The sequence below is a fragment of the Pseudopipra pipra genome, chromosome 1 (genome assembly GCF_036250125.1).
Source record: "Pseudopipra pipra isolate bDixPip1 chromosome 1, bDixPip1.hap1, whole genome shotgun sequence".
In the NCBI taxonomy this organism is placed as follows: Eukaryota; Metazoa; Chordata; class Aves; order Passeriformes; family Pipridae; genus Pseudopipra; species Pseudopipra pipra.
Window position 1 is genome coordinate 13,434,733 of NC_087549.1, and position 15,155 is coordinate 13,449,887.

General features: G+C 42.8%; 1 protein-coding gene across 2 annotated transcripts in view; it reads left to right on the forward strand.

Annotated features, from left to right (window-relative positions):
* The first annotated feature begins 667 nt into the window (after positions 1-667).
* The window catches only part of TAF2 (TATA-box binding protein associated factor 2), a 64,999-nt gene continuing 50,511 nt past the window's right edge, over positions 668-15,155 (forward strand). For both annotated transcript variants that reach the window (XM_064645976.1, XM_064645983.1), the window contains exons 1-3: positions 668-1,042; positions 3,207-3,261; positions 4,066-4,226. In XM_064645976.1, the coding sequence (XP_064502046.1) occupies positions 990-1,042; positions 3,207-3,261; positions 4,066-4,226 (269 nt within the window). In that variant the 5' untranslated portion in view covers positions 668-989. The remainder of the gene's footprint in view (positions 1,043-3,206; positions 3,262-4,065; positions 4,227-15,155) is intronic.

Genomic DNA, 15,155 nt, shown 5'->3' on the forward strand with positions numbered 1-15,155 from the left:
GAACTTATCTCGTGTCCTCCTGACACTAAAAGTAGAGACCCAGGCGGGCTGTGAATGAACGGGCCGTTTTGTGGCGGTGTGCCGTGATTCCAGGCGCGTTCCCGAATTAAATCGGTTTTCATTCCCAATCAGATGCCGACCCCGCCGTTCCCGCGGCACCACCGCCCCTCCCCCCCTTCCCGCCTCACCGAGGCCCCGCTCCAGGGGGCGCGCGCGTGCGCGCCGCGGCCTCTGCGCGCCTGCGCACGGGGACACGGCCCGGCGCCTTACGCGGCTTTCGGATCATTTTGGGGGGTTATTTCCTTTTTTTTTTTTCCCTTTTCCTCTGGCCGTCATTGCTCCGCCCTTCTGTAAAAAGCAACACTCCAAAAGACTTTTCCAGCCTTAAAACAGTAAAGCTCCGTGAATCGGGCCGTGACCCCTGACCCGCCGAGGTCGGAGGTGACCGCCAAGATGGCGGCGGCTGTTGAGGGGCAGCGCGCGGCGGGGACGCGGCGGCCGCACTGCTGAGGGAGAGACCCGCGGGGCCGACCCTGCCCCGAGCCCGGTCCGGCCCCACCCGGCCCGCCCGACCTCCGCAGCGCTCCTCCTGCTCTCCGTGGGCGGCGCTGCCCCAGCCGGCGCTCCCGGGAGCGCGGACCCCGGTGCCATCCCGATTCCGTAGCTCCCGCCTCCACTGCCCGCCGAGCCGATCGGTTTCCGCAGTTCCTGCGGAGAGGAAGCGGCTCTGGACTGGTGCCGGACGCCCTGCGGCAGAGGGGCTGCGTGTGCACTGACAGAAGGTTATGTGCAGACACCGATTGCTGTTGGTGTAACGATGGTGCTCAGCCGAGCTGAAGATTCCTGACTGCTGGGGGTCACGGGTCCACTGAGGAGATGAGTGATCAAATACGACGTGACTCGGGGAAGAGTCGAAGGACCCATTGAACGAGGATGGTGTTGGTGCCAGTCTGACGGTCAGCAGTGTGTGTTGAGTGCTGCGGTTCAGAATGAATAGGAAGAAAGGAGACAAAGGATTTGAGAGCCCAAGACCATATAAATTATAAGTATCCAATTTTTTTTAAGTTGCTGTACTTGAAACCAGTGCACACTGAAACAGGCCGATCAGTAATGATTTACCTGAGAAGGCTGGAGCTATTGTTTGTGTTCTTGCATTCAGAAAACGTGTGTTGCAGGTTTATGTTTTACTGTGTAAATGGATTTACCCATGGAGTGAGTCTGTCAACCATGCAGTCTTATCATTTGAAGATATTTACATTATGCTCTTCAGACCTTGGAGATTTTCCACAAAGTGTCAGTACTGCAGATCATACTACCATGTTAAATTCTTTCGGCTGTGTCAAATCCTTTTCACTTAAGGGCTTTTTTATGTATAAAAAAATATTTACCTTTGCAGCAAGTAGCTTTGTTAAGCAAATTGTCATTTTTACACATTCACTATTTTGGTTGTAACCAGGCTGCAAAGCAATTGGTGGTGGATTCCAGTTGATCTTTATATATTTCTCTCTATACCCCCTTGAATCCTTTATAAATCTGTAACACAAATATATTTCTAAGTAGAATCATTATATACAATTATATCATCATCATCATCATCATCATGGCTGGGCTTTGCGAACGAAGATTTGGGAAGGGCACTACCCACGTTTGTTACAAGCGCATTGGTGGCTAAAAAGGCCAATATGAGATAGGCATGTCCGGTTGCAAAACGCACAACGGAAAGACTCCTTAGGTGGTATTGGCAAGACATGATTCTTTCTGCATTGTCTTTTCTCCTCAAGGGTGACCCTGCATGCTTTCTCAAAGGCATCAGCAGCGTTATAGATGGTGTGTCTCCAGACCTCCCGACTGGAGGCCAGAGTAGACCAGTTATGGTGATCAATATGGCCAAGGCTGAGATGTTGTTTCAGGGAGTCCTTGTATCTTTTCTTCGGGGCTCCTCTCTTGCGGCAGCCAGTGGCAAGTTCACCATAAAGCAAGATCTTAGGGAGGCGGTGGTCCTTCATCCTTGAGACGTGTCCTGCCCATCGCTGCTGTGTTCTCAGCAACATGGCCTCAATACTTGTGACTGCTGCTTGTTCTAGAACAGATGTATTGGTCACATAATCTGACCAGTGGATGTTTAGGATTGTACAGAGACAGCGTTGATGGAAGCGTTCTAGGAGACGCAGGTGGTGGCGATAGATGACCCATGATTCAGAACCATATGAAAGAGTAGACAGCACTATGGCTCTGTAAACACTGATCTTTGTACTTTAATACAATTAAATACAGGTAATGTCTGAGTCGGTTTTTAGGTGTTATTCTCTTGTAGGAATTTTTGTCATACTTGATCTCAGCTGAAGCAATATCACTTTTTAAGGTACAGGGTACCTGAGTATGTGCATATAATGTGTGATATGTCATAAAAGTTGCATTATTGCAAGGTTGTATCTTGAGTCATGAATTACACTACTTTAATACCAGTCTTGATTAATATATAACCATTATTTTAAATAATAAGTTCTTATGGCATCATCATGGCTGGGCTTCACGAACGAAGATTTAGGAAGGCTCTTTCCACATTTGTTACAGGCACGCTGGTGGCTAATGAGGCCAATGTGAGATAGACATGTCCGATTGCAAAAGGCACAGCAGAAAGACTCCTTAGGTGGTATATTCTGCAAGACACGATTCTTATGGCATGTTCATTGTAAAAGCACATGCTATATCTTTTAATGTATAATACCTGCTTACATAAATTGTGTGTGAGAGTCAGCTCATCAGATAAATTTTCAGAGGTCTCTGATTGCAATGGCTACATACCATTTTTGATACTGTATATCACTGCAATGTTAGGCCTTGACACTATGCCATTGGTACTTGCTTTATTTTTACGTATAGATAAGTGATGTTCAAAACCGATGTTGCTATCTTCTGTAATCTTCCTAGTAATACTCATAATGGTATGATACTATGTTTGATTTTATTAGAACTTTCTTGACCTTGTGTGCAACTTCTATTCATTATTTGGTTTAGACCATGTAAGCAATTTAGACAACCATTAATTCTTCTTATATAAGTATATTTTATATGCAATATTTATCTATATATACTTATATCCTGTATAGCTCTCTATTTTTTTTTAAACTGGGTTAAAGTATTACTTTAAATGCTGGCATTTATGCAAAACTTACTTATTTTAAATTTTTCTTTTCTTCCAGTACAACTCATCAGGTGGTTTGTATCAACAACATAAATTTTCAGAGAAAGTCTGTTGTAGTAAGTATTTCTTAATAAAATGTGAAAGTAGAAATTAAACATCTGGGTTTTATTCATGCTTTTAGAGGAAACAACTGCACACACAAGCTAATTATGTTGTTCAGACTCTTCATATGTTATATTTTCTAATCTGATGCCTCTCATAAGTCTGTCATTCCTTGATATGCATCAAAGAAAATACCCTCTAATTGTGAACGCTTTAATCTCTGTACAAAAAAGGTGTCTAAATGAAGGCCACTGCATTGCAAGTAGTATTACAGAGCAATTTACAGTTCAAAATTGATGTTCATGCAGTGTTAGCTGATGTTAGAGATAGGTGTGTAGAGTTTTTTAGCCTATATGTGAGTTCACTTGGCCTTTGAAGAGACTGATGATTTCAGGCCTGAAGTCACGGAGGGTCTTTGTGAATTTAGACATCTGCTTAAATGGATTCTGGTTAGATTTTAGAAATTGTCTAAAGCTCAGATACCAAAACCTAAATCATAGTGATGATAAATGTAGTGATGCTAACAACTTGAAATCTAGTCAATAGAGGCAGATTATTTCCGGTAAAAGAAACATGATTGTCAGTCATGTTCAGTTTTTTTTGTTTTGTTTTGTTTTATTTCACATGTGGGAAAATTCACCTGTTAAATAGTGTGGAAGACAATCCACATGTCTAAAAGGGCAAACCAGTTTCCTTTTAAAATAAATATCTTTATACCGATGATCTTCTTTGAATTGTGCTAATAAAAATTCTTTTATATCTCCCTATTTTGTGAGTTGATAAAGATTTTACAGAAGGTTTGTTTTGTGTTTTCATAGGGTTATGTGGAACTGACAATATTTCCCACGGTTGCAAACCTGAACAGAATCAAGCTGAACAGCAAACAGTGCCGGATTTACAGAGTGAGAGTCAACGATTTAGAAGCAGCTTTCATCTATAATGATCCTACGCTGGAGGTTTGTCACCATGAGTCAAAGCAGTAAGTGGTGTGTTTAAAACTCTGCAGACTCAGTGTTTTCTGTTGCTCTTAAGCATGACCTATTTTATTTTACTCTCAAGTTTTACCTGGTAATTTCCTAATGGTGACTTTTGGTATGGTGACCTAATTTTGGGGAAGTATTCTGGCAATAATTTTTCTTCTTTAGAATTTCTTTCACTAACATACCTTTGTATTGTTTTGAAAAAGAATCAAACACTTCTTTAAAAAGTACTTTATGGGGAAAAAGTCATTGCATTTGAACTATTTGTTTGTGACAGACACTCTGTATTCCTTTATTCATCACTTATACAAGAGCTTCAATAATTCAGTTTGCCAAATACAGTGTTCATTTATATGGGACACTGAGTTGGTTATCAGAGCCATGAAATTTTCTTTTGAGTCCTAATAGTGAACCACTCGAGTCTATTAATTCTGTAATTCTACTTGTTTTGTGACTTGATATTTTTGTTGTTGTTGCTATTGCTCGGTATGTCAAAAATTCAGAATCCTCATTGCAGGGCTTCTAAATTGTTATGAAGTGCTCGAAGTAAAGCTTTTGGTCTTTCCTATGGAATCAAACTTCCATTGTTTCTTGTGGTAGATAAGATTATAAGTCCTAGCATGTTACCTGAACTCACATTGAAATTTGAAAGAAAAGTTTCAAATTTATTTACCAGCTGATATCGAAGAGCAAATTTAAAAACATGAATTGTCCCACAAGTTTTGGGGCACAAATAAGGGACTGAAGGGACTTCAGTAAAAAATCTCGTCTCTGTTTGATTTTTTTGTAAGAGAAGCACAATGGGCAAATGTTTTCCCAAAGTATTCTCTTTTGATTTATTCAAACTTATGTTCATGTTCTCACACCTTCTTTTCGCTGAATTTACAGTTTGCTGAATTGTTAAAGAACTTCTGGTGAAAGTGTTGTACATATTTAGCAGCAGTTGATATGAAATCACAGAGACCTTTAGGTTGGAAGAGACTTACTGACAGCCAGTCCAACTCACCTGCTCATGCAGGGTCAATTAGAGCAGGTTGCACGGGGCTGTGTCCAGGTGGTTTTGAGTATCTTCAAGGGTGGAATCCCTGCAATCTCTCCAGGCAACCTGCTCCACTATTGATGACCCTCAAAGTAAAACGCATTTTCCTGTTTTCTGATAGAATTTCATGTATTTTAACTTGTGTCCACTGACAGGACTTAGAGGGTAGTGGGCACAAACTGAAATACAGGAGGTTCCCTCTGAACATCAGAAAACACTTCTTTACTGTGAGGGTGACTGAGCACTGCAACCCCAGAGAGATTGTGGGGGCTCCGTCTTTGGAAATACTCACAAGTCATCTGGACATGCTTCTGAGCAACGGGCTGTCAGTGGCCCTGCTTGAGCTGAGGGACTGGACCAGAGACCTCCAGAGGTTCCAACCTCAGCCATTCTGTGATTCAGTAATAACTGGAATCCTGCATAACTTCTGGCAGATGTGAGAAAGAAGCATAATTTAAAATTATCAGAGTGAGCAATCCATTATGTTAAGAAAGGGATCAGAGAGATAATTCTATAATTTTGTGCAGAGTTTTTCTGTTCAAACTATTCAAACTTAATAGAAAATCTCTGTATTTCATACCTCCTGTGTTATTCATAGTTATGAAAGACAGAGGTCACCAAATATTCATAACAAAAAATTTGTATGTGTCTTTCTGTATCTCAGAAGTCAAAGGCAACATAGGTTACAAAGTATTAGGTGAAACATGCATTTTTCAATTGAAATACCTGGTCAGAATTGGGTAATTAAATATAGCATCTCTGCTCTTAAGGCAGGATTGCAAACAGAAGTGCTAGAAATCTAAAAACTCTCAAGAATTAGGATCTCAAAAAAATCATCAGTGGATTTCCTCTGCCATTCATTACAAAGAACTGCTTCTAGAAACAGCAGTGGTTTGTAGTAGTTTTTAATCATCTGGTCAGCTCTTCCAAGTTCTCGTTTGTTACGGCAAGTTTAGTGATGATGGCCTTTGTGCCCTTGCAGCTGAACTAGGCTGCAGCAGTTATTTTAAACAGGACACAGATTAGACATGATGTTTTGCCTCTAATGGTACAGAGACAGTTACCTTTTGCATAGTTTTCCTCAATAGTCTGTTGAATTAGTAAACGTGAAGTTAAGAGGGTTCTTGGCAACCTGTTTATTTGAAATAATTTTTTTTCAGTCTTTATTCTTTCCTGTTGTGTGTAGCAAGTATGAAATAAGTTCAAATTACAAGGTTTTGTATACAAGTATTTTCTCTTTTTTTTGGATGATGGTTTTAGTTTTGTAGAAGTTGTTTTCTAAAAGAATGCATAAAATCTTAAAAGTGTTAAAGTTGGATAAGACCTGTAAGATCATCAAGTCCAACTGTCAACCCAGCACACCATCATGTTCACCACTAAACCATATGCCATGTCCACATGTTTTTTGAACATTTCCAGGAATGATGACTCCACCACTTCCCTGGATAGTCTGTTCCAATGCTTTACAACCCTTTCTGTGAAGAAATTTTTTCCTAATATCTAATCTGGGGCATAAGTATGTAGAAGAGTTAATTTAATGTACCCTTTCCTACTTTTTTATCAAAGTTAAGATAATTTAAAGACTTCTTACTCCCTTATTTAGAATCAGAATTCCATTAAAAATGGAAAATTCTGTATGGAGTAAAGATTAGAAGACGTGCTACAGCATCTCTGACTTGAGAGATTATGTTTGCTGATAGGAGGTGAAAGTTAAGAGAAATGGTTTGTTGTTTATGTTGTGCAAATTTTGGCATGCAAAAAACAGTTTAAAAAGGGTTGAGAAATTGGAGATTAAAAGAGTTTTATCTATGCAATTGTTTCTGCCTCACCATGATATTCTTTGCTACTTCTTGGGTGAGATGTCAGATCATCTGTGTGTTCTGAGTTTAAATATTCATCTTGTTTTCAGTTTAAATAATACTTCCAGGTTTTATCATCTATTGCTGCAAAAATCATTGACACACAGTCTGTGTTGTTTCACATATTCAGTGTTGCAGGAGGTGAAACAATTTTTTTCAATCTTGTATATTGTCACTTTTGAATATCCTTTCCTAAAAAGGTAATTAAAAATCGCTAAAATTTGTAGGAAACGTTAGAAACTGTTAATTAGTGCATTAGATATATTTTCAGCTTTAATGCCATTGCCAGTTTATCTGTCAGTCCCAAACCATAGTTTCAGGTAATAAGTGAATGAGCTTTTAGAGGCTTATCTAGAAATAAAGTCAGACTTCGATCTTGTAATTTCTTTTGGGGGCTTCAGGACAACATGGCTTTTTCATATCAGAGTAGATGGATGAACTTAGATAAGGCAGTCACTTTCTCCCTGACTGAGCAAACACCTGAGTAGTGCTGTGAGGTATGAAACTATTCACACTACTTTCCCATGTATACACAAGGTGGCAGAGAATCCCATCTTTGCTTATGCTTTTCAGGAAGAGTTTGAAGTCTTGCAAAGACTGGAGAGAACAGGGGAGGAGGATTTTCCCCCTGCTTTTGACCCCCTTTTTCTCCTTCAGGCCTGTTACAACAGCTTTTGAGAATTTTGATTTCCTCTGGATATTAAGGACGTTAAGGAAAGCAGACCAACAGGCACTGTGGCCACTCAAACTGCAGCTGAGCCAGAGGAACAACCAATGCTGCTAGCAGTCGCCCCTATACAGAAGAAGGAATCCAAGACAAAATCAGTTTGCTTAGTGAGGGATGAAGAGGAAGTAGGGCCCTCAGAACAGGAGGAAGAGGCAGGGCCAGAGATAATCGCCTGGTCCCTATTGCTGGGTGAGCTGTGAGCTCTGAGAAACAATTTTAGCTGCCAGTTGGCTGAGCCTCTGGTGACCTGGCTGGTCCAATGCTGGAATATCACGGCACACAATATGAAACTGGATGGTAGTGAAGCCAAGCAACTGAGATCCTTGTCCTGGGATGTGGGCATTGACAAGGAGATTGGGAAGAGGACAGAAACTCAGCCTCTGGAGGTGACTCCTGTCAAGCATGAGGGAAAGGCATTCTCTCAAGGAGGATCTAGTAGAGCACATCAGACCCACAAGAGTATAAGGCTTTAGTTGACACCAGCACACAATGCACTCTGATGCCATGAAGATATGTAGGGACAGAATCCATCTCTACTTGTGGGGTGACAGGGGGATCCCAACAGCTGTATTGGAAGCTGAAGTGAACCTGACTGGGAATGAATGGCAAAAACACCACATTTGACTGGCCCAGAGGCCCTGTACATCCTTGGCATACATTACCTCAGGGCAGAGGAAATTAGAGAGCTGAATACCTTGCCTGGTCTCTAGAGGACCCTTCTGCTGTGGGACTGCTGAGGGTCGAAGAACAACAGGTACTGATTGGTACCGCAGTAGTGCACTGTCAACAACACTGCACCAACCAGGACTCTGTGACCCCCATGCATGACATGATTTGTGAACTGGAGAGCCAGGGAGTGGTCAGCAAGACTCTCCCACCCTTTAACAGTTGTATATGGCCAATGTGTAAGCCCAGTGCAGAGTGGAGACTGACAGGAGACTATCGTGGCCTGAACAAAGTCACACCACCATGGAATGCCGCTGTGCTGGACATGCTGGAACTTCGGTATGAACTGGAGTCCAGGGCAGCAAAGTTGTGCCACCATCAATATTGTCAATGCATTCTCCATTCCTTTAGCAGCAGAGCACAGGCCACAGTTTGCCTTTACCCGGAGGGGAGTGCAGTACACCTGGAACCGACTGCCCCAGGGGTAGAAACACAGCTCCACTATTTGTCATGTGCTGATTCAGGCTGCACTGGAAAAGCGTGAGGCTCCAGAACACTTGTAGTACTTTGATGACATCCTTGAATGGGGCAACACAGCAGAGGAAGTTTTTGAGAAAGGGGAGAAGAGAATCTATATCCTCCTGAAAGCTGGTTTTGCCACAAAACAAAGTAAGGTCATGGGACCTGCCCAGGAAATTCAGATTTTAGGAGTAAAATGGCAAGATGGATGTTGTCAGATTCTAATGGACATGGTTAACAAAGTGATATCTATGTCCCTACTGACTGGTAAGAACGAAACACAGGCTTTCCTGGGTGCTGTGGGTTTTTGGAGAATGCATATTCCAGATTATGGTGAGGTTGTAAACCCTCTCTATCAAGTGACCTGGAAGAAGAATGATTTAAGTGGGGCCCTGAACAACAACAAGCTTTTGAACAAATTAAACAGGAGATTGTTCATGTAGTAGCCCTTGGGCCAGTCAGGACAGGACAGAAGAAGAACATGCTCTGCACTGCAGCCGGGGAGACTTGAGGATAACTGCTGGGGTTCTGGAGTTGGGGGTACGATGGATCTGAGGCCTGTTACACCCCAACTGAAAAAGAAATCCTGGTAGCTTAGGAAGGGGTTTGAGCTGCTTCAGAAGCGACTGGCACTGAAGCACAGTTCCTCCTGGCACCTTGACTGCAAGTGCTGGGCTGGATGTTCAAAGGGAAAGTCCTTTCCACACATCATGCCGCTGGTGCTACGTGGAGTAAGATCGCTCTGGTCACACAGTGAGCTGGAATAGGAAATCTCAATCTCCCCAGGATCTTGGAAGTCATCACAAACTGGCCTGGTCTGAAGGTGAAAAGTTTGGACTACCATCAGAGGAGGAGGAAAAGGTAGCACGTGCTGAGGAGGCCCCACCATATAATCAGCTACCAGAAAATGAAAAGTGACATGCTCCTTACTCACGTTTCTTGCTGTATTGTAGCTCTACATCAAAAATGGAAAGCTACCGTATGGAGTCCTACATGGCAGGTCACAGAAGCTATTGGGAGGCAAGGCAGATCAAGTCAGGTTGCAGAGCTGAAAGCTGTCCAGCTGGCTTTAGATATTGCTGAACAAGCAAAATGGCCAGTGTTCTACCTCTACAGTGACCCATGGATGGTAGCAAATGCTCTGTGAGGGTGGCTGGACTGATGGAAAAAGGCCAATTGGCATTGCAGAGGGAAACCCATCTGGGCTGCTGAATTGTAGCAGGACATCGCTGCCCAGGTAGAGAAGTTGGCTGTAAAAGTACATCATGTAGGTGCACACGTACCCAAGAGTTGGGCTGCAGTCTGTAATGCTGAATTGGTTGTTCAATGACATTGCCACTGTATGCCAGAACTACCATGGACAATGAGTATCTGCTCCACATACACCAGTCACGAGCTGCTGGTGCACCTTGCAACCAGCCGACGGCACACCAGCCCTCCTGCCCTGGAAGACATCTAGGACGGATAGAACCCACAGTCATGGACTAAATGAGCTCAACAGACATCTTGGAGGGATGGCCATTGACTATGGAAATGATACCTGTGCTTGTGTATGTATATATATATGTGTGTGTGTATATACATATACACATGCATGTGTATAGTAGGAAGGTGTAGGATTTGGGGATGACATAGATGGTATAAAATAAGGGGTGGATAATGTCCTAGTTCTGGCCAGGACAGGGTTAAGTTTTGCAGTAGCTGTGAGGGGACATGGTCAGGACCTGGCCAGGACCCGGAGGTTTTTCTGTACCACCTCAGTCATTTTCCAGGGATCAGGGAAGGGCTCACTTCTGCCTCGGGTAACAGGGCAGAGGGAGCAGTTGGGTATTTTCGGAGGTTTTCTGTGGGGTGAGCATTAATATGTGAATTGTTTGTCTCTTTCCCTGTACTCTCTGTTGTTTGTATTGTTGCTGTTACTGTTCTTGTCTTACTTCATTGCTGTTTCCAGTAAATTGTTTTTATCTCAACCTGAGTTCTTTACTTTTTGTGCCTCCGGTTCTCCTCTCCAGCCCACCCTGGGGGAAGGGGAGGAGAAGGGGAAGTGATTGAGTGGTGTGTGGTTTGGAGTGTTTCAGTAGGAACACTAAACTGGGGAATACTGTTCCTAAACCATGACACAAAGGTGTAGAGAACTTTTGAAAAAAGAGAGGACAAAGTCCTTAAGCTTGAGCAGGAATGGAAATTAGGTTTCTCAGTGTGCTAAAGATTCAAATCATTGCCTTATTAATAAATTACATATATGTGTACAAATTATCTATTTAAAATATGCTGTATATAATATGTGCTATGTCATGTATATACTCCAATATCAAGTGCTAATTCTATCTCGGAAGCAAAGTAAAATAGTAAATGAATTACAGGTAATGAAGAGTAATTAATTGCTTGTAGATCGAAGAACTTATTTTGCCAAGTTGATGTTAAGTACTGTAAGAAGACAGTGCTTTGTAGAGTACGTATTTAGCACATATATTTGTAGCACTGGTGCAGCTAATAGTGAGAAATGCTATGGAAAGTTTACATGGAGCTATTTGGAATCAGTTAGTAGCTTTAAAAAGTAAGCCTCTGCAGGATCTCTTCTTTATGAGCTGCATGCACTTGGGGTGTAATTAACAGTGTTTGGGGTGAATTCTGATAATAAGATGTATCTCTACCAGAAAGAAAACATGAATGCATTTTTTTTTTTCATTGTCAGTCTATGCTTAGCATCAGGACAATTTATCATTGTTCCTTGGGCTGTCACTTTTGGCTTGTGCTCTGTTTTTGTTAAAATGGCCATATCCAGTTTATGGAGAATAGTTCAGCCTATGAAAAAATTAATCTGTGGTACTAAGCTTTTAATGGATTATTTTACAATGAATCACCCATTTGAATTAGAACACTTCACAAAAATAGAAATATCAGAATAGACTGTTTTCCATAAAATGTTAAACTCTGTGGAGTCTACCTTTTTTGCTGTAAAATCATAACCTTTTCCTGTCTGTGAACTCACTGATGTTTGAAGTGTAGCCACAAGCTCATCACAATCCTCAAATCTGGAGAAAATTCTCACTGATGTATTGGAAAGGGATCCCCTATCAAAAATAGTCAATTTTCAGGACCAATTTAGATTAAAATTAAAAACTTTCAGACTTTACAGTCTAACAGAATGTTACTGTTGTTTGCTTTTGCTAGTTTTTTTAATTACTAATATAGTTCTTAGTCATGCTCATGTTCATGGCTAGGCTTCATCCAGTCTTTTTTTTAAATAGAGTTTTTCTGATGGTATTTGTTTGCCTTTCTAGGATGCCATTTGAAGAGAGTTTAAAACAACTTTGGCTAGGGTATTTCTTTGACCCCTCAGTATGACAGGTCAGGGAGGTAAACCAACTGAAAGCTGTCTGAAAAAACGACTTTTTTTCCATTTGGCACTTTGAGCTGGATCCCTACAAAGTCAGGTGAACAGTAGTCTCCTTAGTGAGTGAGGGAGTAGGAGACTCCTCAGTCTCTGAGTGACTGAGACTAGGAGACAGCACATCAGCTGGAGTTTAAGTGATTTTGAATTATTCTGGAGTCATAGCTGGAGTTATGGTATATTCCAGTATGCAAATTCAAACTTTTGCATTTAAAACTTGTTGGTGTTAGATCCTATCTATAGGTACACTTCAACTGTGAAAAAGGAAAAAAACTGTATTAAAACTTGAGTGTTTAAAATTTGGGTGTTTCTATGCTCAAATGGTCCCATTTACTATTCATGTCTGATTTTCAGGAGCTTCCAAGCAAAGTAGACAAGTTTACTGCTCCTGACATTCTCAGTCCTGGTAGTGGTGCCAGGGAATTTGTGCACTATAATTGCCAAAGATGAAGAACTACATGAAAATATGTTCTCATATTTCCGTGTTTTAGCAAAGTTTTTTATACGTGGAAGACTAAGAATATTAAGCATGGTGTTTTACATATCTAGACTTACAGAATGATGCTGGCATGGTTAATTACACTTCATTCTTCCAAATAAGGTACTGTAATTTGGGTTGTTTTCTCTGTGGGTGGTGAATAGAGAATGGTTAGATGAAAGCAAAATCCTGAAATGAGGTCATGTCTGCTTTGTGTGGACTTCAGATTCCATGGAAGGTGGAGTCCCCAGCCAAAAGTTAATTTACTCCATTGTGGTATAGCAATCTTGCATCTGGGTCAGGGCAACCCCCAGTATCAATACAGGCTGGGGGATGAAGGGATTGCAAGCAGCCCTGTGGAGAAAGACTTTGGGGTGCTGGGAGATAAGAGGCTCAACATGAACCATCAAGGTGTGCTCGCAGCCCAAAAAGGCAACCCTGTCCTGGGCTGCCTCACTTGCACATGGGCAGCAGGGTGAGGAGAGGTGATTCTGCCCCTCTCCTCGGCTCTGGTGAGACCCCACTCTGGTGAGTGCTGTATCCAATTCTGGGGTCCTCAGCACAGGAAGGACAGGGACCTGTTAGAGCAGGCCCAGAGGAGGGCTGTGGAGATGATCAGAGGGATGGAGCACCTATCTGTGGTGAAAGGCTGAGAGAGCTGGGGCTGTTCAACCTCAAGAAGACATGGCTCTGGGAAGATCTTACTTCAACCTTCCAGTACTTAAAGGGGGCTTATAAGAAGGACAGGGACAGACTTTTTGGTAGGGCCTGTTGTGATAGGACAAAGGGTAATGGTTTTAAACTAAAGAAGGGTAGATTTAGACTAGATATAAAGAACTCTTACTGTGAGCACCGTGAAACCCTGGAACTAGTTTCCCAGGGAGGTGGTAAATGCCCCATCCCTGGAAACACTGAAGGTGTGGTTGGAGAGGACTCTGAGCAACCTCATGTAGTGCAAGATGTCTCTATTGCAGGGGGGTTGAAATAAATGACCTTTAAAGGTCCCTTCCAACCCAAACTCTTCTGTGGTTCTGTGATTATATAGTGGCTTTATGCTTGGTTGTGTTTCTGCCTCCAGTGTTTGGATTCATCGGTGGTACCCAAATTCTGGGGAAAAGGTGATAAGTAATTCTTTTCATGTATAGAGTTGTGCAAGCTTTTGAAGAACTTTGTGTACTGGAGGATTAGAATTAAGAAAGATTTTGCTCCCATGTGTAGTGGGTTGTGTTTTGGTAGCAGGGAGGGGCTACAGGGGTGGCTTCTGTTAGAATCTGCTAGAAGCTTCCCCTGTCCTGTGGAGCCAATGCCAGCCGGCTCCAGGATGGACTTCCTGCCGCTTGCCAAGGCCAAGCCAATCAGGAGTAATAGTAACGCCTCTGTGATAATACGTTTAAGAACAGAAGGTTGTTGCGCAGAAAAAATTCCAGCCAGGGAAGAGCAGAGTAAGAACATGGGAACAACAAGGTAGACCCCAAGGTCAGTTCAGAAGGAGGGGCAGGAGGTGCTCCAGGTGCCAGAGCTGAGGCCCCTGCAGCCTGTGGTGCAGCCCATGGTGGAGCAGCTGTGCCCCTGCAGCCCATGGAGGACCATTGGAGTGCAGAGACCCACCTGCAGCCCATGGAGGAACCCATGCTGGAGCAGGTGGATGCATGAAGGAGGCTGTGACACTGTGGGAGGCCCAAGATGGGGCAGGGTCCTGCTGGGGAACTGCAGCCCGAGGAGGGGGAAGACAACGGTGGAGCAGATTTTTCCTGCGTAGGACTTGTGGCCCCTGTGGGGAACCCATGTCGGTACAGCTCATTGGTGAAGGACTACACCCCATGGAGGAGTGACCCACGGGACAGCAGTTTGGGAAGAACTGCTGCCCAAGGGATGGACTCATGACAGAGAGGTCCATCAAGGACTGTCTCCCGTGGGAGGGACCCCACGGGAGCAAGGGAAGGACTTCTCTCCCTGAGCAGCAGCAGAAACTACAGCTGACCGTAACCCCCATTCCCTGTCCCCCTGCACCACTGGGGGAGAGGAGGGAGAACATGGAAAAAGGGGTAGGGAGAAGGTGTTTTTAAGACTGTTTTATTTCTCATTCTTTGGCTCTTATCTATTAGTAATAAATTTAAGTACTATCCCCACTTTGAGTCTGTTTTGCCTGCGAAGGTAATTAGTGAGTGACCTCTCCCAGCTGTTGTCTCAGCTCATGAGTCCTTAGCTGTTTTTTTTTTCTCTCCTCTGTCCAGTTGCAGAGGGGA